General features: G+C 42.7%; 1 protein-coding gene across 4 annotated transcripts in view; it reads left to right on the top strand.

The window, feature by feature from the left end:
• brd1a (bromodomain containing 1a) overlaps nt 1-18,822 on the top strand; it is a 57,347-nt gene extending 38,525 nt beyond the window's left edge. For 3 of the 4 annotated variants that reach the window (XM_086010308.1, XM_086010305.1, XM_086010306.1), the window contains 5 exons: nt 242-374; nt 1,915-2,045; nt 3,864-3,970; nt 5,862-6,016; nt 15,633-18,822. In XM_086010308.1, the coding sequence (XP_085866434.1) occupies nt 242-374; nt 1,915-2,045; nt 3,864-3,970; nt 5,862-6,016; nt 15,633-15,816 (710 nt within the window). In that variant the 3' untranslated portion in view covers nt 15,817-18,822. Of the gene's footprint in view, nt 1-241; nt 375-1,914; nt 2,046-3,863; nt 3,971-5,861; nt 6,017-6,284; nt 6,358-15,632 lie in introns of all 4 variants that reach the window. The other variant, XM_086010307.1, reaches the window with a different exon arrangement.
• The last annotated feature ends 5,747 nt before the right edge of the window (nt 18,823-24,569 follow it).

Raw genomic sequence — 24,569 nt, 5'->3', positions numbered from 1 at the left:
AGTTTCTTAAAAGAAAATCAATCTTATATGAAGCAATCAATAATTTATACTGCACTAACTGGATACCAAATCTTTGGTCAGTGTTCAAGTAAGATCTCTCTATTGAGTTAATTTGACAGATTACTGGGTCTCTTATTGTTGGATCAAACAAAATTTCAATCCAGGAATTGATATGAAAGCTTTTCAAGGTATTCAATTAAATGTTTTTAATTTTATGGTTAATTGCATTTTAATTTTCTAGCATTATCTAATGGATTTGGTAATGAGGAAAAAACAGAAACCACACAAACCAATCCAGTTGATCATCAGCGTCGTCGTTGTGCTTCAGAATCGAGTATATGCACCAGTGTCAGTGTGGTTTCCAACCATGCAAGGTAAGTATATTATAACATGAACCTCCTTCGATGCTGAATTTAAAGTAAAAATGTCGTGTTTCTTTGATTTAAATCAGTTTAGTCTTTTGTTTTGAGAAACTGGATGTTTTACCTTTTCATGCAGCACATTTGCTTAAGGGCTGTGATATATAATTTGTGAGGAAGTGTTCCAAAGATACAGAATCAAAAATCATTATTATACATAATATATGAACTGTGTGAATACAATATCCCAGCCCTTAAGCGAATATGCCAACAGTGCCATCGATAGCAGCAGGGAGGCCTGAAAGCTGGTCGGATTAAGGGAGTAGTGAATTATTTTGATACTTTGTAGGAGGAAAATAAAATATTAATAAATAAAAGCAGAAATTGTTACCTTTAAAAATTCCAACAAAACCTACCGGAGGAGAAATTACTTTCGGAAGAACTATTGTGGCATCTGAATTGATTGGAAAATTCAAAAAATTTGGCTCAGCCACCCAGTGTGGCAAGTTTATATAGGGAAATTATATTCAAAATGTAGACATAATTTTTTTTAAATTATTTTTTCTCAGGATGTGGGTGTCACCGGTAAGGCTGCATTTTTGCCCACCCTTAGTTGTTGCCGAGAAGGTGGGTGGTGAGCCGCCTTAAAAAAATATATATTTTCATCCTCGCACACCAGAAGTCTCGGGTGCAAAACTACACTTGTTTTTATATATTTTTTAAAAAAGTAAGAAAGCCAGTCACTTAATGCTGGGCACTTCTGACATGGAGCCTTGCAAATATTTTCCAACTTACACAGTTCCCTCATTATTATTAAACACTGATTAACCTGAGGCTTTTTTTACTTAACAATTTAGACTCTGTGGCCTCAAGGGTACAGTGCAACCTGAGCTGCAGAATAATTTATTGTGCATTATACGGTAAATACTCCTGTCCCCGAGTATCATTTGACTTGCCATGAGCAACACCTGGCAGACCTTTTTTTTAAAAAAAAAAAAAAAAAAAATTGGATGACAATTTTCTATTTTTTTTTAAACAATAGCGGCTCTGGATTTGTTTCTCAATCTTATTTGTGTCTTTAAAAACAAAAATTCCTGGCCATTAGCCTAACGTATTGGGCAAAACAAATTGCCTTTCATTTTAAGCAAGGAGATTGCCAATGCACATGGCCTGCACCAAGTACTTTCATTCCTTCTGTGTAATAAATCTGTCTCCTTTAAAATTATTGCAGCACTTTTTTCATTAGAACAATGCAGCAAGGATATTTTGATGTTTGATTCAGTGTTGAGGTTGTCTATAGCTTGTGTGTTAACATTAAATACTGACTTTTCAGGATTTTAGTACTGTATTTACTGGTGTATTTTTTTAAATTTTGCTCCTTGCAGCTTTAGTTGGAGGAAATGGGAACATTTTCATTATTTTTCTATTTTGTTTCACTAATGTTTACAAACCTGAAGAATGATCAGCATTTTAAAATATCACATTCTTATCATTTTAAGGTCTAGCAAACTTGCGATGGAAAAAAATAATTGTGATTTGATTTTTTTTCTGACAGCACAATAAGCCATCCAAAGTGTGGCAAAGGAAAGCCAGCATTAGCTCGAAGAAACCCCTCCCAAGACAGAAATGAGTTGATTGCTTGCATTGAAAATGGCAACTTTGCCAAAGCAGCTAGAATAGCAGCAGGTAAATGATCTAGAGCTATGCTAAAGACCTTTTCACCTTTCAAACACACATTAATTATACTTCTGATAGGTCAGTTAATTTTATATATTTTGTGGTTTATTGGATAAATTATTAGTGGATGCTGACTACTTTATCTAGACTAGAATTTAGTTTCCTCATAGGGAAAGTAATTGTATTTTCTGAACTTAAAAAAAAGTTAAGAAGTAATTGAAAAGTGTTCTCTACATTAAATACTTAGGCCTAGAAATTCGGTGGGCTGTGCCACCAGTTAGCGCCCAAAGAGGGCACTTAATGGGTTTAGCGCCACTGGCCATGCCTCCCGCGAAATTTAGCGGGGCGCTAATGGCGGCATTAGCCTGTAGCGCTGCGCCACCACCGATGACGTCATCGGTGTGCGCAGCGCCCCGCTACCGCCCCGATCGCGATATTTGGTCACGCCCACCGCTGTAACGCCGGTCGCAATTTGCGATTGGTTCAGGGGGGCCTACCTGCGGCGGTAGTCGCGCTAAAGGGGAGGCGCGGGGTGGCCATTTTTTTTCGCTGGCCGCCTGCCAGCACCACCTCGCGCCGGCCTCCTGAGCCCCCCCCCCCCCCGGGCCAGTGCCGGCTGTGTCCCAAGAGCCTGGCACTTCTCCTCGGTGCCGGGCTCTTTTGCCGGCATTCGCGATCTCTGATCGTGCTGGTGCAGGCCCCTCCCCTTTAAGAAGGGGAGGAAGGCCTGCAGTACCACAGCGTCCCGTGCTGTGGCATGGTGCGCTGCGATATTCAGTTGCAGCGCCCCAAGAGGGAAGCGGGGTGCCTCGAGCAGCGCCCCGCTTCCATTTGGGGCGCTGAAACTGAATTTCCGGCTGGCGCAAGTGGCTCCATCCGGAGCGGTAATTCCGGCGCCCAGGCGAGCTTGGGGCGCCACCGAATTTCTAGGCCTTAAAGTTTTGCTTGTACCATTACAATAATTAGTACTGAGAAATGGATACTTGCTCAGCAATGTCACTTCAGGTTTTCATGCATTAAAAATCAATTTGGTCATGTCTGATATGACTATCGGTCTTAAAGTTTAATATTTAATTGGCTGAAAAGTTGGTCCTCAGCCAATGAATCCCTACTCTTTTTGGAGGTTGACCCCCGCCTCCAAAATGGATGGTGGAAATCACAGAATCATAGAATAATACAGTACAGAAGGAGGCTATTTGACCTATCGTGCTTGTGTCGACTCTTTGGTAGAACTATCCAATTACAGGAAACTTTGTGCTATCCGGCACCGACGGGACCGAGCTGTTGCCGTTCCCTCAAAACTGCCGGACACTCCAGCGCTAATGTTGAAACATACGGAGATTTTCAGCTCCGTGTGCATCAACAAACCCTGTTGCTTAGCAACAGCTTCTAAACAGTCGGCTAGCGTCTCTGGAGCGTCTCTAGCTGAAGCTGTTGCTTAGCTACAGACCTTGCAGAGCTTGACTGTTGAGAAAAAAGCAACGAAAAGAAAAAAAACGGCTCCTGATTTTTGCCGGTGGCTCGAGCTTGCTGTACATTTAGCCTCCGGATAACACAAAGTTTCCTGTAATCCCACTCCCCTGGATGTGAAAGAACGTAAGTAAAATGTTTGTTATTTAGAGCTAGAAAAGGGGCTAGTTCTTTTAAACACTCCAGTCTGTCATTTCCTGGGTCTGCCAGCAAGAAATATTAAATTTTCACCTAAATACACCGTCACTAGAATTTGATATGTTTGGTCCTGAATCCTGTCTGACAGTTGTGAGCAGCAAGTTTTTGTTGTTGAAGAAATGCATGGTTTTAGTTATTACAGAATGTTTTTTTTTCTAGAAGTTGGCCAAAACAGTATGTGGACTTCTACAGATTCCAGTTCTACCTTGGAGCCCTTAAAGTTGATTTGGGCAAAGTGTAGTGGTTATCCATCATATCCAGCATTGGTGAGTTAAACTGCATGGTCAAATTTATTATGGCAAAGTAGTAAAAATAAAACCAAAAATGTTTTAGTTTGCTTCAGGAATGGCATTTCAGTATACTGTGTACAGATTCCAATGCAGCATGTCAGAATAGTGGGACATAGGTTCAGGATACAATGGCCCTGAATTTGCGGTCAGAGGCGTACCTCCGGAGTACGCCTCCAACCCGCGGAATATTTCTGTACTTTCTGTAGCTGTGGAGGCAGGAGGTGCGTTCCTTTCTCTGGCCTACGTAAAGGTCCACGGATCCCAGGAGCGCACGCGGTTCGCAAATGTCCCTGGGATCACGTGGGCCCGGTCAACTAATCAAAAAGGAGCATTCCTATGATGCTTATGGGGATTCCCTATAAGCATAATCGAAATCCCCAAATAAATAAGAATTCACACCCCATAAATAAAAATAAATGTTCCCATGTTCAAAATTAATTAAAAGACCCTTTAAGCATTTAAAATAAAATGTTAATATTTTTAAAGGGCCAAAATTTACCTAAGCTAATTTTAAATGTATGTGTAGGTTTTAATCACCTTACACTGGTAAAAGAAGACCTTGCACCTGCTTTTAACAGACATAAGGGTTTCGTGGGCATTTACTGGGCAGTAGCTGAGCAAATTGCCCAACTCTGTGCCAGTGAAAGTGTTTTTGCAGTAGATACAATCGATCTGTCAGTGTGAAACTTGACATCAAGTTCTGGGTTTTCGCACTTGCGGGGCCTTTCAGAAGGCTTCTGACTGCATACGCTGTCGAAACCACTCTAATTTCAGGCCCAATTTTTTTTTTTTTTTTTTTTAACACAGTATATCTTAGTGCCTCCCAGCCACAGCACAACAAATTAAATGCTTAATACTTCCCACATAGAGATAGGACTGTCTTGCACCTCCTATTTGATAATTATGGAACACAGAGGCTTGGCAGTCGGTTATTTGCTCACCCTTTCAGCTGGACATGCCATGTGGCAAATAAGACCATAGGGAAAAGGAAAGCAATTTTTTAATGAAAAATCAACACATTGATAGTGATATGAATTTAAACATTAAACCACATGTATTGGTAATATGTTTATGAATAATACCATGTGATATAAGTTTATCTTTCATTAATCTCAACTGCAACAACTGAGATTGGAGTTTTATTAATGGTCTGAAGGTTCAATAGCTTGTATTGTGAAGTATATCAAAAGAATATTAACTGCTCAGGGCTGAGTTTCCTGGGACATGGCTTTGTAATCTAGAAGTGTTGCTGTTGTGTGTATTAAATTTCTGTTTTTGTATTCACAAAGCGATAGGTTTTAGCTTGGCACATTTTTGGAAGCAGCTTAGAATCATTACATATTCAGAGATATTCGAAGTTGAACAAGTAACACAAAAGTAGACTGAACTGGGCATTCTACCCAATCTAAGATTGTGATCTCGGATCTGTTTGTAATGTGATCTGTATGTACACGTTTTAGTGCTCAATAAAGATTTTATTGTAGAAGTTTGAATTTCTAGCAATGTGCGAACCTTTGGAGCACGCTGTGATGCTGCAAAAAGCAGTTGGATGTGAAACCCAATTTTCTGAAAATCAACTTTTAATTGACTGAAAATCAGTTCCAAAGTTTTTCAGCCAATCTCAAGACTGACCATCCAAATTTGTTCTAGTTGCATTGTTGAAGGGACCAGGTTAAACCTTGAATTTAAAAGCAGTGTTCGATGTTTCAACTGCACAGGTTTTCTGACGGGCTTTGTCCCAGGGTTAAAATTCCATGGGCTTTCTTGTTACAATTTGACTTCTAATATTGATTCATGGTATGATTGGAAATAAATTTGTAGTTTGTTTTATTAAAGAAAAAACTAATTTTCCCCTTTTTTTCATTAGGTAATTGATCCAAAGATGCCTCGAAGTGGTTTTCGCCACAATGGAGTGCCTATACCTGTACCCCCTCTAGATGTGCTGAAAGTGGGAGAGCAAATGCAAAGGAGGGCTGGGGAGAAACTTTACCTTGTCCTGTTCTTTGATAACAAACGAAGCTGGTAAGTGCATAGTCACTGGGAGTCTTTTGTAATAAAACTTTAACTTTAGTATTGCCTGTAGGTTAGATTTATAAAAGCTTTTTGCTTGCATTGGTGTTTTAAATTTTCAGCCACACCATTAGAGGTGGCACTTATAGAACAGGATAAATTGAGTGTCTGAAGTGATTAATCCGGTGCTGCATTTTGCACACTGCAAAAACAATATGTATGTTGCTTAGTAATGGAGAAATCTGATATTGTCATCATCCTCCTCTTAAACAATATACAGGAAACTCTCAATTTACCAGCACCTAAATAACCGGAAATCTCTGTTAACCAGCAAAATTCAGGAGTAGGTTCAGGTAAGTTTTACTTCATATTAGTGGCAGTTCCTGGATGTGTGGCTGTGTAACTGGGGTTCCTGCACTTGTTGCTAAGCAACAGGGACGCTTGGTCTGTGGCCGGAGTTCCTGCACATGTTGCTAAGCAACAGGGAAGCCTGGATTTGTTGCCGTGTACGGAGCTCTCGTACCTTTTAACTATACCTCTCTGTAATCCGGACTTTTTGATGAACAGGCACCACGTCGGTGCCGGATAAGAGTTTCCTGTATTAGAAACTAAATGGAGCCTCAGTCAGTTTTTCTCCTCCAGTAACTGTTTCTCTTTGTCTATACTGGTGTGAGTTGAGTTAAGTTTTGTTCATTGTAGTACAAGTACTTGGAAAAGAAAGACCTTGCATTTATATAACACTTTTCATGACCTCAAGGTATCCCAAAGCCCTTGCAGCCAATTAAGTACTTTGAAGCATAGGAAACACGACAACCAATTTGCACGCAGCAAGGTCTCACAGACAGACAGTAGTGAGATGATCTGTTCTTGAGTGATGTTGGTTGAGGGATAAATACTGGCCAGGGCACTGGGGAAAAACGCCACTGCTCTTTGAAATAGTGTCATGGGTTCTTTTACATCCACCTGAGAGGGCAGACAGGGCCTCGGTTTAACGTCTCCCCTGAAAGATTGCACCTCCAACAGTGTCCCTTGGTACTGCACTGAACTGTAAGCCTAAATGTTGTACTCAAATCCCTGGAGTGGGACTTGAGCCCACAACCTTCTGATTCCGAGGCAAGAGTGCTACCACTGAGTCACAGCTGACACCTGAGGCAAAATTGGCACTACAGAAATGTTAAAGATGAGTGCTACTAAGTTAGCTTTCCAGTTATGCAGTGAAATGCACAGAAGCAGAGCTGAGGCCCCAGAGCAAGGAGCAGGCTTGTGTTTGGAAACTGAGCAGATCTTTACAGGAAACTCTCTTTTTATACTGGACCGGCATGGTGCCGGTTGATCAAAAGTCCGGATTAGAGAGGTATACTTACTAAGATACGAGAGCCTCGTACATGGCCACAGATCCAGGCATCTCTGTTGCATGGCAACAGGTGTAGGAACCCCGGTTACATGGCCACAGATCCAGGAACCCCGGTTACACGGCCACTAATATGAAGTAAAATTTACCTGAACCTACTCCTGAATTTTGCCGGTTAAGAGATTTCCGGTTATTTAGGTGCCGGTAAAAAGAGCGTTTCCTGTATTTTATTTGTTGAAGTGTGGCATGCTGTGTATACAGGACTTTGTTATATACACACTAGCAATTAAAAATCACTCGTGGCAAATAAAACTTCCAAAAGTTGAGAAATTTGAAAGCTGGAAGTTTTTAGTCACTCATCTGTGGTAAAATAATTTTCATTCTTTTAAGTAGTCTACCATTCTACTACAGCCTAATTGATTCCCAAATTTTTGTATAATGTTCACTTGATAAACTAAATTTTAAAATATGGGTCACGGATACCTGTAATGTAATTTACTAACCAATAATTGTTAAATATTCACGTAGCTTTAGTACTCCACTTCAGCAGCTGCAAGTTGTGCATTTCACATCACATAACTACAAAAGTCAGTAGGGGGGGGGGGCAAACTTTTACACAGGATGGCACATTATTGGTCAACCTCCATAAACTGAGAAATCCCTTGAGTATCAACCTGTCTTTCTAAATTTCTGTAGATTTAATTTGCCATGCTGAATCTTATATAAGATTTTTATTTAATTAACGTTCACAAAAGTGCTTAAACTGTGAATTAATATAAAAATTGAATAACATTATTTGTACTAAACTATGAAGTCCAGAATATTAAAAATGTGTACTGTAGTCAATTGCAAAAATAAATTGAATTTCCAAAGGCATTATAAACTGCAAGAACAAACCTTCATTTCATGAAAGTCAACTAATCCCAAAATGTTGTTTCTATAGCTTAACTTCATTCCATCTTTGTATGAAGTGTTTTTTTGTGTTGAGTAGCTATTATGTAAGTTTTGTCATCACTGGAAAATGTTCAAACTATGGTAGTATTCTCCGATGAGTGCCTGTATTACTGTGTACAACAGCAGTTATGCTCATTCCTCTGGTAATGGGAAAAGGCAGTGCTGCTGTGATACCAGGAAATTGCATAACCATTTTGTATTGTTTAGTGCTCACCTGATAGCTCTGCATGTAAATGCACTTTATGAAGGAGTTCTGAGCACACCGATCACTCCTTGGTCTGTTTTGTGGAAGCTGATCTCAACAGGGACAACAGTGAGGGACTATAATTAGCCTCGTAAGGGAAACATTAGTACGGGTTTATAGAGTTATACAGCACAGAAAGAGGCCCTTCGGCCCATCATGTCTGCACCGGCCATCAATCCCTATCTATTCTAATCCCATTTTCCAGCACTTGGTCCGTAGCCTTGTATGCTATGGCGTTTCAAGTGCTCATCCACCCTTTCAGGCAGTGAGTTCCAGATTCCAACCACCCTTTGGATGAAAAAGTTTTTCCTCCAATCCCCTCTAAACCTCCTGCCTCTTATCTAGAAACTATACCCCCTAGTTATTGACCCCTCTATTAAGGGGAAAAGTTCCTTTTCTGTCTACCCTATCTATACCCCTCATAATTTTGTACACCTCAATCAGGTCCCCCCCTCAGCCTTCTCTGCTCTAAGGAAAACAGCCCCAGCCTGTTCAGTCTCTCTTCATAGCTGAAGCACTCCAGCCCAGGTAACATCCTGGTGAATCTCCTCTGCACCCTCTCCAATGCAATCGCATCCTTCCTATAGTGTGGCGACCAGAACTGCACACAGTATTCCAGCTGTGGCCTAACTAGCATTTTGTACAGCTCCATCATAAACTCCTTGCTCTTGCCTTCATTAGCCGAGGCATAGAATATAAGTATCCCATATGCCTTCTTAACCACCTTTATCTACCTGTCCTGCCTTCAGGGATCTATGTACATGCACACCAAGGTCCCTCTGATCCTCTGTCCTTCCTAGGGTCCTACCATTCATTGTGTATTTGCTTGCCTTGTTAGTCCTCCCAAAATGCATCACTTCACACTTTTCAGGGTTAAATTCCATTTGCCACTGTTCTGCCCATCTGACCAACCCGTCTATATCGTCCTGTAGCCTGAGGCTTCCCTCCTCGCTATTTACCACTCCACCAATTTTCGTATCATCTGCGAACTTACTGACCATACCTCCTACATTCATATCTGAATCATTAATGTACACTACAAACAGCAAGGGACCCAGCACCGATCCCTGCGGTACACCACTGGACACAGTCCAGTCACAAAAACAACCTTCGACCATCACCCTCTGCCTCCTGCCACTAAGCCAATTTTGGATCCATTGTGCTAAATTGCCCTAGATCCCATGGGCTCTTACCTTCTTGACCAGTCTCCCATGCGGGACTTTGTCAAAAGCCTTACTGAAGTCCATGTAGATTACATCAACTGCACTACCCTCATCCACACACCTAGTCACCCCCTCTCTCAATTCAATCAAATTGGTTAGACATGATCTCCCCCTGACAAAGCCATGCTGACTATCCTTGATTAATCCTTGCCTCTCCAAGTGGATACTAATTCTGTCCCTCAGAATTTTTTCCAATAATTTCCCTACCACTGATGCTAGACTCACTGGCCTGTAATTCCCTGGTTTATCCCTACTACCCTTCTTGAATAATGGTACTATGTTATCTGTCCTCCAATCCTCTGGCACCTCCCCTGTGGCCAGAGGTTCTGAGAATTTGTGTCAGAGCCCCTGCAATCTCCTCCCTTGCCTCATGCAGCAGCCTAGGATGCATCTCGTCTGGGCCTGGGGATTTGTCCACTTTTAAGCCTGCTAAAACCGCTAGTACCTCCTCCCTCTGAATGCTAATTTGTTCAAGTATATCACAATCCCCCTGCCTGATTTCTATGCCTACATCGTCCTTCTCCATAGTGAACACAGATGCAAAATATTCATTTAAAACCTCACCTACATCTTCTGGCTCTACACACATTGCCATTAATATGCCCTACTTGTTCCCTGGTTATCCTCTTGCCCTTAATATACTTATAAAACACCTTGGGATTTCCTTTATTTTGCCCGCCAGTGTTTTTTCATGCCCCCTCTTCGCTCTCCTAATTTCTTTTTTAAGTACCCCCTGCACTTTCTATACTCCTCTAGGTCTTCCACTGTTTTTAGTCCTTTGTATCTGCCAAAAGCCTCCCCTTTTTTTCCTAATCCATTCTTGTATATCCCTTGACATCCTGGGTTCCCTGGGCTTGTTGGTCCCACCCTTGACCTTTACGGGAACATTTGGCGTTGTACTCTCTTTCCTTTCTGAGAGACTCCCACTGCTCTGATGTGGATTTTCCTACAAGTAGCTGATCCCAGTCCACTTTGGCCAGATCCTGCCGTATCATATTAAAATCGGCCTTCCCCCAATTTAGAACCTTTATTTCCAGTCCATCTTTGTCCTTTTCCATGACTACCTTAAATCTCACCGAATTATGGTCACTGTCACCAAAATGCTCTCCTACTGACGCTTCTACCACTTGCCCGGCTACATTCCCTAGAATTAGGTCCAGTACCGCTCCCTCTCTTGTAGGACTTTCTACATGCTGGCTCAAAAAGCTCTCCTGGATGCACTTTAAGAATTCCGCACCCTCTAAGCCTTTCGCACTCTGACTATCCCAGTTAAATGTAAGAAGTCACACACAACACCAGGTTATAGTCCAACAGCTTTATTTGAAATCACACTCTTTCGGAGCACTGCTCCTTCGTCAGGTGAAGTGGAGAAATGCATAAAGACACAGCTTATATAGTCAGAGAACCATGTCAGATGTTTACAGGTAATATTTCCAACTGCCATTTATCACACCTCGGCAGAGAGATAATCACAGCAATCAAAGGTGTGAATGGTGTCCAAACAGGTCAGTCAGGAAAACATTACATCGAAGAACAGTGAGGTGGGGTCAATTATTGCAGATGCTGGGGTCTGTATGAAAAACAAAAAAAGACAAAAAACTTTTTTTTTGCTGGAAATCACAGCAGGTCCGGCCACATCTGTGTAGAGAGAACAAGCCAATGTCGACTCGAGTCTGGATGACCCTGCGTCAGGTGGGGTTACATGTAGCGTGACATGAACCCAAGATCTCGGTTGAGGCCGTCCTCATGGGTGCAGAACTTGGCTATCAGTTTCTGCTCGACGATTTTGCGTTGTCGTGTGTCTCGAAGGCCGCCTTTGGAGAATGCTTACCCGAAGATCGGAGGCTGAATGTCCTTGACTGCTGAAGTGTTCCCCGACTGGGAGGGAACACTCCTGCCTGGCGATTGTTGCGCGGTGTCCGTTCATCCGTTGTCGCAGTGTCTGCATGGTCTCGCCGATGTACCATGCTCCGGGGCATCCTTTCCTGCAACGTATGAGGTAGACAACGTTGGCCGAGTCACATGAGTATGTACCATGTACCTAGTGGGTGGTGTCCTCACGTGTGATGATGGTATCTGTGTTGATGATCTGGCATGTCTTGCAGAGGTTGCTGTGGCAGGGTTGGGTGGTGTTGTGGTTGCTGTTCTCCTGAAAGCTGGGTAATTTGCTGCGAACGATAGTCTGAGGTTAGGCGGCTGTTGAAAGCGAGTAGTGGAGGCGTGGGGATGGCCTTAGCGAGGTTGTTTGTCTTCTGAGGAGGTCTATGCGATTTTTCGCTGTGGCCCGTCGGAACTGTCAATCGACGAGTCGAGCATCATATCCCGTTCTTACAAGGGCGTCTTTGTGTCTGTAGGTGTCCATCGCGTTCCTCCTTGTCTGAGCAGATCCTGTGTATTCGCAGGGCTTGTCCATAGGGGATGGCTTCTTTAACGTGGTTAGGGTGGAAGCTGGAGAAGTGAAGCATCTTGGGATTTGTGGAAGAATTCCCGGAGCCTCATTCTCCTGATGAATTCCTATGTCTGCCGCGAGACCGATGGGGTCCATTTTGGTGGTGGGGCAGAACGGGCGCCCCACCACCAAAGACGGACACCTCAGTACTTCACTCTACCGCAAGCCCACGGACAGTTCCGACAGGCCACAGCGAAAAATCACATAGACCTCCTCAGAAGACAAACACGGGACACAACCAACAGAGTACCCTTCGTCATCCAGTACTTCCCCGGAGCGGAGAAACTGCGCCATGTTCTTCGCAGCCTTCAACATGTCATCGATGACGACGAACACCTCGCTAAGGCCACCCCCACGCCTCCACTACTCGCTTTCAAACAGCCGCCTAACCTCAAACAGACTATCGTTCGCAGCAAATTACCCAGCTTTCAGGAGAACAGCGACCACGACACCGCACAACCCTGCCACAGCAACCTCTGCAAGACATGCCAGATCATCAACACAGATACCATCATCACACGTGAGGACACCACCCACCAGGTACATGGTACATACTCATGTGACTCGGCCAACGTTGTCTACCTCATACGTTGCAGGAAAGGATGCCGCGGGGCATGGTACATCGGCGAGACCATGCAGACACTGCGACAACGGATGAACGGACACCGCGCAACAATCACCAGGCAGAAGTGTTCCCTCCCAGTCGGGGAACACTTCAGCAGTCAAGGACATTCAGCCTCCGATCTTCGGGTAAGCATTCTCCAAGGCGGCCTTCGAGACACACGACAACGCAAAATCGTCGAGCAGAAACTGATAGCCAAGTTCTGCACCCATGAGGACGGCCTCAACCGGGATCTTGGGTTCATGTCACGCTACATGTAACCCCACCTGACGCAGGGTCATCCAGACTCGAGTCGACATTGGCTTGTTCTCTCTACACAGATGCTGCCGGACCTGCTGTGATTTCCAGCAAAAAAAATGTTTTTTGTTTTTCATACAGACCCCAACATCTGCAATAATTGACCCCTTGTGACCCCATCTCATTGTTCTTTGATGTAATGTTTTCCTGACTGACCTGTTTGGACACCATTCACACCTTTGATTGCTGTGATTATCTCTCTGCCGAGGTGTGATAAATGGCAGTTGGAAATATTACCTGTAAACATCTGACATGATTCTCTGACTATATAAGTTGTGTCTTTATGCATCTCTCCACTTCACCTGATGAAGGAGCAGTGCTCCGAAAGCTTGTGATTTCAAATAAAGCTGTTGGAATATAACTTGGTGTTGTGTGACTTCTTACATTTGTCCACCCCAGTCCAACTCCGGCATCTCCACACCATATCCCAGTTAATATTGGGGAAGTTGAAATCCCCTACTATTGTTGCCCTATTATTTCTACACTTTTTTGAGATTTGCCTACATATCTGTTCTTCTATCTCCCCCTGACTGTTTGGGGGCCTATAGTACACTCCCAGCAAAGTGCTTGCCTCCTTTTTGTTTTTAAGTTCTACCCATATGGCCTCATTAGAGGAACCTAAAATATCACCCCTCCTTACTGTAGTAATTGACTCCTTTGATTAATATTTCGACCCCCCCTCTTTTACACCCCCCCCCCCCCCTCTGTCTCACCTGAAGATTCTATACCCTGGAATATTGAGCTGCTAGTCCTGCCCCTCCCTCAACCATGTCTCTCTGATAGCAACAATATCATACTCCCATGTAATAACAGAAAAAGCTGGAAAAGCTCAGCAGGCCAGGCAACATCCGTGGAGAGAGAAACGGTTAACGTTTCAGGTCGCAACCCTTCTTCAGAACTGAGTATTTTGCTATCCTACTCCCATGTGTTCATCAACACCTTCAATTCATCTGCCTTACTCGTAAGACTCCTTGCATTAAAATAAATGCCATCCAGCCTTGCCATACTCCTTTGTGCCGTTACATATTTGCTGTGCCTTCCAGACTGACTTGTTTTTTCCTCTATTTGGCTGTGCATCACCCCCAACTATAGCTCCACTCTGTATCCCATCCCCCTGCCAAGTTAGTTTAAACACTCTCTCTCTTTCTCCCCCCCCCCCCCCGCCCCCAGTTTAAGCTCCTGATTGCTGTCCAACTTTTTTTATTCGCTCATGGGATCTGGGCATCGCTGGCAAGGCCAGCATTTATTGCACATCCCTAGTTGCCCTTGAGAAGGTGGTGGTGAGCTGCCGCCTTGAACCACTGCAGTCCCTGTGGTGAAGGTACTCCCACAGTGCTGTTAGGTAGGGAGTTCAGGATTTCGACCCAGTGATGATGAAGGATCGGCAATATACTTCTAAGTCAGGATGGTGTGTGACTTGGAGGGGAACTTGGAGGTGGTGTTCCCATGTGCCTGCTGCCCTTGTCCTTCTAGGTGGAAGAGGTTGTGGGTTTGGGAGGTGCTGCCAAAGAAGCCTTGGTGAGTTGCTGTAGTGCATCTTGTAGATGGCACACACTGCAGCCATGGTACGCCAGTGGTGGAGGGAGTGAATGTTTAAGGTGGTGGATGGGGTGCCAATCAAGCGGGTTGCTTTGTCCTGGATGATGTCGAGCTTCTTGAGTGTTGTTGGAGCTGCATTCATCCAAGCAAGTGAAGAGTATTCCATCACACTCCTTACTTGTGCCTTGTAGATGGTGGAAAGGCTTTGGGGAGTCAGGAGGTGAGACACTCTCCAATGTCCTTGTTAGAAATTATGTATGTAGGGACTTAGGGTAAAGAAGGCTCAGATTTGGCTGTTATGCCCCCACCCCAACCTCAGTCAGAAAACCGGTTGGCATTGTCCAGGCTCCCACATGAAGACAGGCTGCTTCGTGAATTGGCTTTTTACAACAATCTGACAGCTTTGTGGTCACTTTTACTGATGTCAGCTTTTTATTTGCAGATTTTTGAAACTGAAATCAGACTGCCATGGTGGGATTTGAACTCGCTTTATCTGGATTATTTGTCCAGTAACATAACCACTAGACAAATAGGATTCTAGCATTAGTCACCATATTTTTTGAAGAGGGGAAAAAAATTGAATAAAAATACTATATTTGAACTACCCTATGTGTCGCAATTAAAGTGTTGCCATTGACATTGATAAACTATAACTTGTAATTTACAAGATCATCACATAACCTTGATTAAATTTCAGTATCTTCCTCTCAACTATCTAAAAATGTTATATTTTCCAAATGGCAAATTAGATTAACAAATTTAAAAGCATTTGAATATTTTTGCTTTTTTAATTGTTTTTAGAAACTCTCTTTCTCACCATTATTTTAACCTGAAAGATCTGCTCACTAGTTTAGTTTTATTTTATTCCAACCGTGACATTATAGCTGACCTATTTGTTAACCAACTGAAATGGTAAATACATTATTAAAAAAACTTTTTTACTCAACAGGCAGTGGCTTCCAAAATCCAAAATGGTTCCACTTGGTATTGATGAAACCATAGACAAAATAAAAATGATGGAAGGTCGAACTTCTTCCATTCGGAAATCTGTTCGCATTGCTTTCGATCGGGCAATGCTCCATCAAAGCAGAGTCCAAGGTGAACAAACCAGTGACTTTAGTGACATTGATTGAAAATGTGTCAAGCATGGGAGATCTACCCATCTGGCTTGTAGTTAAAACCAAGAAAGCTTTACAGAACCATTTCTCAATTCTTAAAGAATGTACTTTACTTTCCACTGTTGTCTCAATCATTGTTCCAGTAGTTGTGCTTAGAGAAACGATGGCACCTGCTGATTCACTGCCAGCTGTAATTATGTTTTTCTTACATCATTTTCTTTCTTGTAAACGCACAAACTTTCCACTAATTTTTTTGACAGGATTAACTTGTTCATAGTGTTTATAGGTTTCAGGGGAAAAGCTGTAAATACTTGTACATTGCTCCACACCCTAAATTATTCTGTTGGTCAAAATTGGTTACTATCTGTTTCTGGTACTTTTTTATATAATCTGAATGTTCTGTAACTTATTAAATAAACAGAAAAAACTTGTTGATGTAACCAAGTACCACGTAGCAGGTAATTTTGGTGCAGAATATGCTGAAAAGTTTAATGGTCAAAATCAAGATAACTTTAAATGGTGTGCAATAGAGCAGTAAAATGAGCTTTTGTATTTCTCTTACCAAAAGAAACTTTGATTCTCCACTTTGTTATAAATTTTAGGTTGTGTTGTGTTTCATAATATTAAAAATCGAACACATGCTTGTTTATCAGAATAAGGTTTCCCTTTAGTGTACCTTTATCACTCTAGGTTTTATTCAAAAACTCCCTTAAGTTCCCTTTTCAACAATAATTTTAACTGGTGCTAATTATAATTGTAATGTCAACCAAAGCATGTGAAAAGACTATAGTAATCCCCATCTTACCCAGAAAGCAAAATACCTTTTACTTCCACATTTTTAAAAATCATATACATTATACTATCAAAAACCATGTGATGCATTTATGACATCTGATCAGTTTGACTGAGAAGCAAAACAAAGACACTTCCCATTCGAATCCTGTTCTGTGGATAGGTTAGTTTAAAGAGTGTGTCCTATTCCTGTGGTAGGTGGGGGAGAGTTTATTTTTCCTCCTGCCCAGTCTGGCTGGAGTCTTGACCTTGAACTTGCTAGCTTAGTGCAATATTAAATGAACACCTTGCCTTCTGTATCGCTGCTTGAAGTTTGATTCAATTCATGGTGCTGAAAAGATGACTTACCAAAATGTAGCATTATCCTTAAATAGCATTTAATATTTCTAAAATACTTAGTGAAGGTATGTTAAAAGGGAAACTGGTGTGCAGGTTTGATTTGGGGTATTTATGAAATGCAGCTGTTTTCCCCAGGATTGTCATTTACTGCCCAGAATACCTGATATGCTGGCAAACTTGTTGTACTAAGTGGTTTTGTAGCCTGTGTATAATTGTATATGAATTCACTTCAAACTTGTAACTTTTTTTACTTTGTTGGAGGGGTGTTTTAATATTACATTTCTTTTCTGCTGTGATTTACTATGGGACCTGTACACAATTTTTAAAAAAGAATTTGTGCCTGCATTGTGTTTTTTTAATTTATTGTAGAAAGTGTACAGATTTGCTTTGTAGTAACTTTTATAAGCAACTGAACTGGTTTGAAACTGAAATTTGTAAAGTGTTATAACTATAGAACAAATGTTTGGTTGACCACAGGCACATCAGTTTAAAACTGTTTGGGAAGGAATAAATGTGATGCAATTTGTTTGTTGCATATTCCCTAAATTCCCTGATACTTTCATAACTTTTTGTGTCTTCAGTGATTGTTGTGGTGTATGGGGTATTTGTAACAACGGGGAAGCTGTCTAGCAGTCAAATTTTTGAATACATTTTGTATGGTGAAATGTGTGTTTATAATTGAATTAGTATATTCATTTTTTATAGATAAAAGTTGTATAAACATTTTCTTTTGGACAAAAAATGAGGGTAGGACAGGTTACAAGTACTGTGGTTTTAATCTTATGATTTAAAAGTAAAAGCACATTTGGATTCTGTGAGCCATAAAATAATCCCTAGTGGCTGATGGAAGTAAAATAACTTTTTGTTGCTTGAATATCTCCAGACTAGCTAAATTAGGATCACAAGCTGAAACCATTGTCACTGTTGCAAAGTCTTAAGGATTCTCTAAGCTAAAGAAATGGATGGTATTGCTTACCAGAAAAAGCATTTATATAGTGGTCAGTGTCCTAACCAGAACATTATTTGTTAGTTCTAGTTGTAGGTTATGAAGATCTCTTGATAATTTACTGATAAGTGCACAGATCAGAGGGGTACTGGGACCTACACTGGTCAGGTAGGTCCTGTATTCAATCCATGATCCATACCGAGTTACCTGGTCTCTGTTGGGGTGGCACTCTCTCTCTTACTAAGAAGAAAATCAGCCATGGTTCACACTCCAGTTTGCTATCTAATGACACATGCTGAACGGGGTTGTGTGTGACTATCAGTGGGATTGGGCTTAGCTATGTTACCACTCACTCAACTGCTAGATAGACTGCTGATGCCCACTGCTAGGCTGATGCATAAAGAACGATTGCTTGGGTGAGGTACTGGAGGACTATTGGCACCCGTTGAACTGTATCCAGCAGCTGTGGACGAGCAGAGAGATTTGGGGACCGGTTCACAGGACATTAAAGGCAGAAACGCAGGCTGATAGAGCCATACAAAAAAGCTAAAAGAATTGAGGTATAGCATATAAAAGCTGAGAGGTAATTTTGCCAATTCTGATTTGATGTATTCCTGGATATTTGAACGTGACATTGATCACATGGCATTTGATCACATGATGCCACTCGTGATGCTTAATCCGATTTGGCTCCCGGTCTGGCAGCCCCTCTTCTAAAATTCTCCTCGTTTTTAAATCCCTCTATGGCCTCCTTATATGGCTCGGTGTCAAACTTTGTTTGATAACACTCCTGTGAAGTGCCTTGGGAAGTTTTACTACGTTAAACAAGATAAATGCAAGTTGTCTGATTGTGTGAGATTTGCCCACTGTTTGCTAATGTTGCTGCATTTACCTTAGTTGAGTGTCTCCTTTTCACCTTGCCCTGAATAAAATATTTGACTTTGTTTTGTAGTGAGATGAATTACAAAATTTATAAATCAAAAAACACAAAATGGAAAAATTTAAGGATAAGTAATGTTTAAATAAAAACTTGTGATGTATCTGAATATAAGTAACTTCTAACTAAAGTTTTCATAAATTTTACTACTTTTTACAATGCATAGCAAGTTATAAAAATAGTAAATTAATAATTCAGTTCACTAACCCCACCTGCAGGAAGGTGAGGCTCAGTCCTCTGGGAGAAGCACCAACGCTGCCAGTGATGAAACACATTATACAACAGTGCATAGCACAGGTTTGACATGAACTGTGCTATTCTTAGTGGCCTGGTTAGTCTACCCAGGGGCTGCAGCCTCTGGCTCCTCTCCATCCTTCCTTCAGTCACTGGCCACCAGGTCACATTTAAAGGATACATCGCCTGCTTCCCCTCCTCACCCTGCAAGCCCAATCACGAATGTTGCAGACTGGACTGGTAAGTAGACAGAGAAGAGTTAAATTTCCGCGTGGCTGGTTGTGTTCCACGTCGTAACTTTGTTGGAAGTGCGAGGTTATCGAGCTATGAAGAAATTCTGGGAGGTGGGAAATGGCTGAGACAGGCAGCTTCCTCAAGCAGGTATGATTTGGGGGGGAGGGTGTAATTGCAAGTCACGTCGCTAAGGTGCGCTAGCATAAAGTTCTGCGATCTGCGGGCGTAAAGTACTTCTGGGTTGCTAGCAGCAGTGCCCAGAAGAACAGCCAGCAATTCTGGGAGACTCTTGAGCAAATTAGGAGGGTTGGCAACCCTACCTGTAATCACTTTTCATCAGAAAGCTGTCTGGTACTATACATATCCATGTTTTAAGTCATTCACCACAGATGTCGATGTTCCTGCTTCTACTGTGTCTCTGCTTCCAGGAAGATGGCAGATGTCATCATTACTGTAATTTTACAAGGTGAGTCAGGACTGTAGCAAGTGGTCTTGCATTACCAATCTGCAGTGAATGTGTCAGTGGTATTGGACCAGGCCTGTTTCTGGGTCACTTATGGTTTATCACCTTCATATAGTGTGGTACTATATGCTGACATGCGAGTGAGGAAGATTGGAGTTTATACTACAAAAGAGAGCCTGTTTCTATGATGCATGTATTGGTCAAAGTTGTTCAAGGATAGTCATGAAAATGTTATGCACAGTACCTGACAAAGGGACGCATAGAGCAGAAGCCTTGTCCTACTGGGAAGGAGGAGAAAAATCAGCAGCTGAGTTGCCTCAATCAGAATATGAACACTCTCAAATATGGGTTAAGGTCAGCATTGTCTGAGGCCACACAGATGTCTCACTTCCCTCGTTGCATTTTAGAGGATGGCAGAAGCCTTGAGAAGAGTCATGCAGTAGTGGGCTTAATATAGCATCTCTGGTAACGAGGTGATCAGGGCTCAGACAATGTGAATTAGCTGCATAGCCACGACAGCCAGGGTACTGCTCATGCGCAAGACCATTTCTCCCAGGCCGCCAGCAGCAGCCGTGAGATCAGTCATTCCGGGAGACTCCCGAGCAAAGTGGGAGGGTTAGCAAACCCACTGCGAGATAATACTATATAGAATCTTGTGTCCTCAGTTGCAGTATTGGGCACCACACTACAGAAAAGATATTGAGGCTTTAGAGAGGGTACAATGCAGTGTTACTAGGATGCTGCCTGATATGAGGAAATACAAATAATGAAGACTGACTTGAAAAATTGGGGATTTTTGCAGTAGAACAACACATTATGGTGCGTTATGCTAGAATTGTTTAAAATGAAGGAACGGTAGATAGCAGACAGACTATTTCTGGTAGTTGAGGGATCTAGGATGAGGGGCTGTAGATACAAGATTAAATGAAAGTGCTGTAGAACAGACAGCAAGACAAACTTGCTGAGAGTAGGGAGGCTATGGAATTCACTTTGTGGGTTACTGGTTGAGGCAGAAATATCAGCATTCAAGATTAGATTGGATAAATGGATGAAAGAAAAGGATCAATAAATGAGAACAGGGTGGAGAAATGTGATTAGGACTATAAGCTCATCTGGAGAGTAAATGGTGACACAGATGGATTGGCCCAAATGGCTTCTTACCGTATTGTACCATCTGTAGGGAAGAAGCAGGAAATACATTGAACTTAAAATCTTTGTCATCTACAAATCCCTCCATAACCACCTCCAGCCTTCTGTGCTCTTGGTTTTCTGGTTGGACTTTTGTGCATTCACTTTCCCTCTACATTTGGTGGCAAGATCTTCAGCAATAACTGTCCTACTCCCTTCCTAAATCCATCCTCTTCTTGCTATACCTCCAAAAGCCTTGAGGAAGCCCATCTCTTTAACAAATCCTTTGGTCACCTCTCTTAACTATCAAAGGCTTAGCATCCATCCATCCCTTCCTTCGTGAAGTGCTTTGGAGTGTCTTATCTACATTAAAAGCACTATATGTAAGTTTTAAGCTTTCAAAGTAAGGGGCTAAAAATTCAAGTGTGACACGAAAGCTGCCAGTGCCAACGCAGCCATTGGTTAACTTCTGCTGAAAATGGTGGCACTGGTAGGACTGAAATTGGCGCTGGGAATGCATTATTAGCCCAGTGCTAAACTCACCGTGTAGCACCCTCCTGGTGGCATTTGTCTCGGCAGCAGGCCTCAATGGGGCATCCATAAGCAGCGTTGCAACTTCGAACAGCCTCAAAGCGAGGCTGTGATTTTTGCAAAGCATTGTGGGATCTTAAAAGGATTGTCGTTTTCTTAAAAGGGTGATGCCTTCTGAAATGATAAAAATACAAATGTAAAAATATGCAGTTTTCAGCCCTTGCAGTTCAACTGCCTTTTGAAAAAAAAATTAAGATTTCCCAAATGGGAGTCTTCAGCTCTTCAAGCTGAATTTTCTTCTGTACCCAAAAAAAAAAAAATATATATATATATATATATATAATCAGCACGAACACAAATAGCTCGGCAAGCCAGGGAAGGGGTACATAGGCTCTCGCACACAGCACTCCAGCTTGGTGCAGGGGTTCAACAGTGCAAGAGAGGTCCTCTACCCACAGGGGCCAGGAGACCCTCCAGCAAGAAGGATGTGGGACTACATCACCGAGGCTCTCGCTGCCAGCAGTGTCGCCCCCGCCCCCCCCCCCCCCCCCCCCCCCAAAGCACCTGGCTCCAGTGCCCAAGAGCTTCAGGTCAGACAGCATCTCGACCTGAGATGTGAACTCTGTTTCTCTGCATCTTTCTGCTTTGTTTTTTAAAAATTTGTTCATGGGATGTGGCATTACTGGCAAGGCCAGCATTTCTTGCCCATTCTTAATTACCCTTGAGAAGGTGGTGAGCCACCTTCTTGTTGAGATTAGACTATCTCTGGTCTTTCAAATAATCAGGATTGAGTGCAAACCAATATAGTGGGTATATTGCATTTAATCAGAGTTTAAGACAGAATATAACACACCAGTTATACAACAAAAACATACGACCATGGCAAGCAGCTGGTGCCGGTCCCGATCAGACAGATGGCTGGTGTGCACAAACAGCTCTTCGGCTTACGGCCTTTCTCCCTCTCTTTCTCTCTTCTAGAACCGCCAAGAGTGTTAGACTAGGGTCAGCATGGGTCCACCCTCGGCAGAGTGTTAGACCATCGATTCACTCTCAGAAGCTTTTCACTCTACCGTCTGGGCTAGGGGCTTTTCAGGTCTTTCTCTTATACCCTTTTTTAGGGATGGACCTGGGATAGAATATTGACAAGACCATTTAACCTGTAAGGGTTCCTCTTAAACCAAGGTGCCCAATGGTATGTTGAGTTCTTTATCTTAACTATCAGATGAACGCCCTCTCCCTAAGGGGTCTCATGCTTTTCCCTCGCATGTCTATCCTGTTTATATATTCTGAAGGGCCCATCCATCTGAATTCGTCTTATCTCTCCTTATCCTCCCAAGTTTGGAGTCAGATGTGCCATCCTCGGCCTTCAGATGTTTGTAGCCAGTTATTATCATTCATTTATGTTCAAGCTGTTCATGCAGCTTAGCTGTGCAAAACTAACTATTTCATTCCATTATCAAACTATTTTACCATGGAATGAATCATTAAATTCCCAAAGATATACTTTATTCTATTCTCATGCACTGGTTAACTTCTGCATTTTAAAGCAGTTTTGTTAAACAAAGTCAAAATCCTAACTTAGGATTATTATAATATGGTTATTAGCAGTAATGGAAGAAACATAGGCGTTGGGCCTTAGTTGGTCCAAATTAAAGATACATTAAACAAAGTCGAAATCCTAACTTACAAACAGCAGATAGCTAGCCTGGGAAGCAAGGTCCTATGTGACTGCCATGCCGCAGAATGTTATAACATCCACAGGGAGCCAAAAACATAAGCAAATTCTAAGCATCTATCCAGCTATTCTAATACTAGTCTGAAGAGACACTTTTGTCACAAGTTCTAATACAATCATTGTAGTGTATGTACCTTTTAAGAGAGAACTACTTTTACAGCTCCTGTATACTGTAGTACCGGCAGTGACCACACCTGTATATAAGCCTTGAGCATGCCTCTGTACTGTCAGTCTTTAGCCTACCCTCCTCCAGTAAACACCTGTTGATTGTTAAGTTACAGCCTCCGTGTAGTTATTGGAAAACATCATACTTTAAGAATCACAGATTCAACAGTGGCGACGAGGTCGATTCGAATCTACCTGCAACTCTGCATTTCCCTTCAAGGATTCGCTCCGGGAGGGCGGTGGAAGAAAGTTGAGGCCAGAAGCATAGGCGTCGACCACGAGCAACCGCCCAGTCATCCGGCAGAGAGTGAACATCACAGGGGAGGCTGTTGAGAGCCGGGCTTGGTTCCCCAGCCACGCCGATCCAGCAACAGACTGGCAACAGGTACAGCGCAGACCCTTCCCGGACAGCGGCGGCTGGAGCCGACCGACGGCAGAGAAAAAGCCGAGCAGCGTCGACGGGGTAAGAGAGAGGGTGAAGCGCACAGGGTGCAGCCGGGAGTTGAAAACAGAGTGGCGTCAAGGAAAAACAAAACAGAGAGAGGGTAAAGCAGCAGCCGGGTTCAGGACCGAGCGGCGGCAACGGGAAAGGCGCACAGGAGAACGCGCAGAGCACAGCCAGGGCTCAAGGGCTGAACAGCGTCCGTGGGGAGAAGAAAGGAGAGCGCGGGAGACGCCATTGAGCCACGGAGAAGAAGGGAGAGCGCGGGAGACGCCATTTTTAGAAGCCGCAGCGGAGAAGAAGGGCGAGCGCGGGAGGAAAGGAAAGCGCGGGAGACGCCATTTTGTGCCAGCGGAGAAGAAGGGAGAGCGCGGGAGACGCCATTTTAGACAGTTAAATCACACCCAGGGATGCTGAAGAGTGGCAGTATCACTGCGTTCGACAATGAAGTCGAAGATTGGGCAACATATGTGGAACGCATTGAGGTGTACTGCAGGGTGACTGAAGTGCCAGATGCTAGGAAAGCACTGGTTTTGTTAAATTCCATGGGAGCAAAAACTTATGGCTTACTGCGAAACCTAAAAACCCCAGAGAAGCCCGTGGATAAGAATTTCGAAAGCATAGTAGAAATCCTACAGGACCACTTAAACCCCACACCGCTGCTGATAGCAGAAAGATTTAAGTTCCACAAAAGGAACCAGCATAAAGACTAAAGTAATGCTGAGTACTTAACGGAACTGCGCAAGCTATCGAAACACTGCCAGTTTGGAGTGGGACTAGCAGATACGTTAAGGGATAAGTTTGTGTGTGGGCTTCAAAGTG

This window comes from Somniosus microcephalus, chromosome 17, assembly GCF_052327205.1.
Source record: "Somniosus microcephalus isolate GS21.2 chromosome 17, FLI_Smic_1.0, whole genome shotgun sequence".
Lineage (NCBI taxonomy): Eukaryota > Metazoa > Chordata > Chondrichthyes > Squaliformes > Somniosidae > Somniosus > Somniosus microcephalus.
This window is presented reverse-complemented; position numbering and strand designations above follow the sequence as displayed.